General features: G+C 41.5%; 1 protein-coding gene across 1 annotated transcript; it reads right to left on the bottom strand.

Annotated features, from left to right (window-relative positions):
• Window positions 1-76: 76 nt before the first annotated feature.
• Window positions 77-1,938, bottom strand: LOC109590620 (neurotrypsin-like; the record flags this gene model as incomplete). The annotated part of the gene is made up of 6 exons (XM_020006517.1): window positions 77-733; window positions 882-1,024; window positions 1,075-1,303; window positions 1,362-1,501; window positions 1,569-1,746; window positions 1,799-1,938. Coding segments are annotated over 6 exons (1,384 nt in total), but the record flags the coding sequence as incomplete, so codon positions are not given.
• Between the last annotated feature and the right edge of the window lie 42 nt (window positions 1,939-1,980).

Raw genomic sequence — 1,980 nt, 5'->3', positions numbered from 1 at the left:
TCACCACTGATGACCTGTAAAAGGTGTGGCTAACTACTGACCACACCCATACGAATTATTGGTAGTTAATTAATAGTTATTTATAAATTAAATGAATTAAAAGAATGATAATAGATTAATGCTGAGTCTTTGGTATAATGATACACTTAATAAAATCAAAGAGTTTAAAAACAGAGGAATTAAAGCTCTGAAGAGCTGGTTAGTCGAGGGTCCAGTATCAGCTCATTACTGCCCACAGCAATCCCGTCTGCTGTGTATAAACCTGTTTCAGTCTGGTATGGGTTCTCTCCAATACTGTCAAGGGAACGTTGAAACTTGAAATCATCATATCTTGGAGGGTCTTCCTCCAGTGAGAACCCAGCCCCACTCTTAGAGTTCTCATAACTGGCCTCCCAGTCCTTGCCATTTCTCTCAGCCTCGTTAAAGTGAGGGTAGTCGTAAATGTGATACTGTTCATTAGTACTAATGGACCCATTAGTGTGTGGACCCCATGATGTACTAACTGACTTCTTCTTCTTACGGTAGCAGACACAGAGACAAATGATGAGACACATGCAGCAGGTGAGGGCTAGCAAAGACACTGCCCCGACAATAGAGTAGAACAAGAGCCTAGGGATAGGCAGGAAGAAGGATGAGGGAGAAGGATTGACTCCAACTACTGTAGGAGCTACAGTGTTGGTTGGTGTTGTTGTTGATGGTGTTCTTGTTGTTGTTGTTGTTGTGACTTCTTTTACTAAAAAGTAAACAATTGTTGTATTTAATTTGTTTGTTATGAGAAATGGGATCCCTCCATGGATTTGTGTAATTAATGATATTCATATCTGTGGTTAAGTAATTAGCCACACCCCTCAATAATCATGAATATTAATGAGCCAACTTACTGCAAGATAAGGTCACGTCAAACTCATGTCCACACAGCTCATGATTATGAATCTCATGCTCGCAGTCCAAGAGTCGGTCCTCCCTCCCTGTGCACTGGGTCTCAGCGAAATATACATACCCATCAGTGGGTGGAGCATCAGTACTAAACAAACAAACAAATTAATTAATAAATAATTCATTATTATCAATTACCAGTTGTTGGTGCAGTACGTTATAGCTCTGGTGTAGTTGAGTTGTTTGCAGGCGACATCAGCAGCTGTTCTGCTGAAGAACTTGCCACAAACTGACATCCAGAGACCATGAAAACTGATCAGTAACCTACCAGAGGCTACTAATGAACTACTGCTCCTGCTGCTGCTGCTGGCCTTGGACCCTGATGGTATCAATCTAACCAACCCATCAGCATGGGGCCTCTCCTTACCTGCAGTATATGTACAGTATCAGTGGTATATGTAACACACTATCAGTAATGGACTCACTGCAGGACAAGACTACATCATCATGATGGCTACAGGAACCACTACCAGTCACTGTGTGACGACAGGATAATATGTCAGACTCGAAACCTGAACAGGAAACTGATGTTAGAGCAATAGGAAACTCATAAGAGGAACTGGAACTGTAGGGAGAGAGAGAGAGGGGGGGGGGGGTCAGTATATTCTTTCATATTATAAAGGTGTCCTTACTTTGCTAGTCTGTAGCTGCTAATAGTTTCAAATCCCATCTGTCTACAGGCCACATGACCCGATAATTGATTAAAGGACCGCCCACACACTGTTCCTCTGACTCCACCCACTACAACAGTCAATCGTCCTGAACTGGAATTAACAGCTCCTAATGATGGGTCAGTAGGACCATAGGAACCTAATGCAATAGTGTAAGTATAGTTAATAATGATAATAATGGTTATACTTACTGCACTGTACTCCAACAGTGTCATAAGGATAGCGGCAGACTGAGTGGGTGTGTCTAGAGCAGGACATGAGATGAGCCTCATCTCCAGAACAAGAGAAGGAATAGGGTAACGAGGAATTAGGGTGTACCGTTATACCACTCCTGTAGATAATAATAATAATAATAATAATAATAATAATAATA

This window comes from Amphimedon queenslandica, unplaced genomic scaffold (genome assembly GCF_000090795.2).
Source record: "Amphimedon queenslandica unplaced genomic scaffold, v1.1 AMPQUscaffold_9758, whole genome shotgun sequence".
Taxonomy (NCBI): Eukaryota; Metazoa; Porifera; class Demospongiae; order Haplosclerida; family Niphatidae; genus Amphimedon; species Amphimedon queenslandica.
The sequence above is the reverse complement of the archived record's forward strand: the minus strand, read 5'-3'. Positions and strand labels throughout refer to the sequence as shown.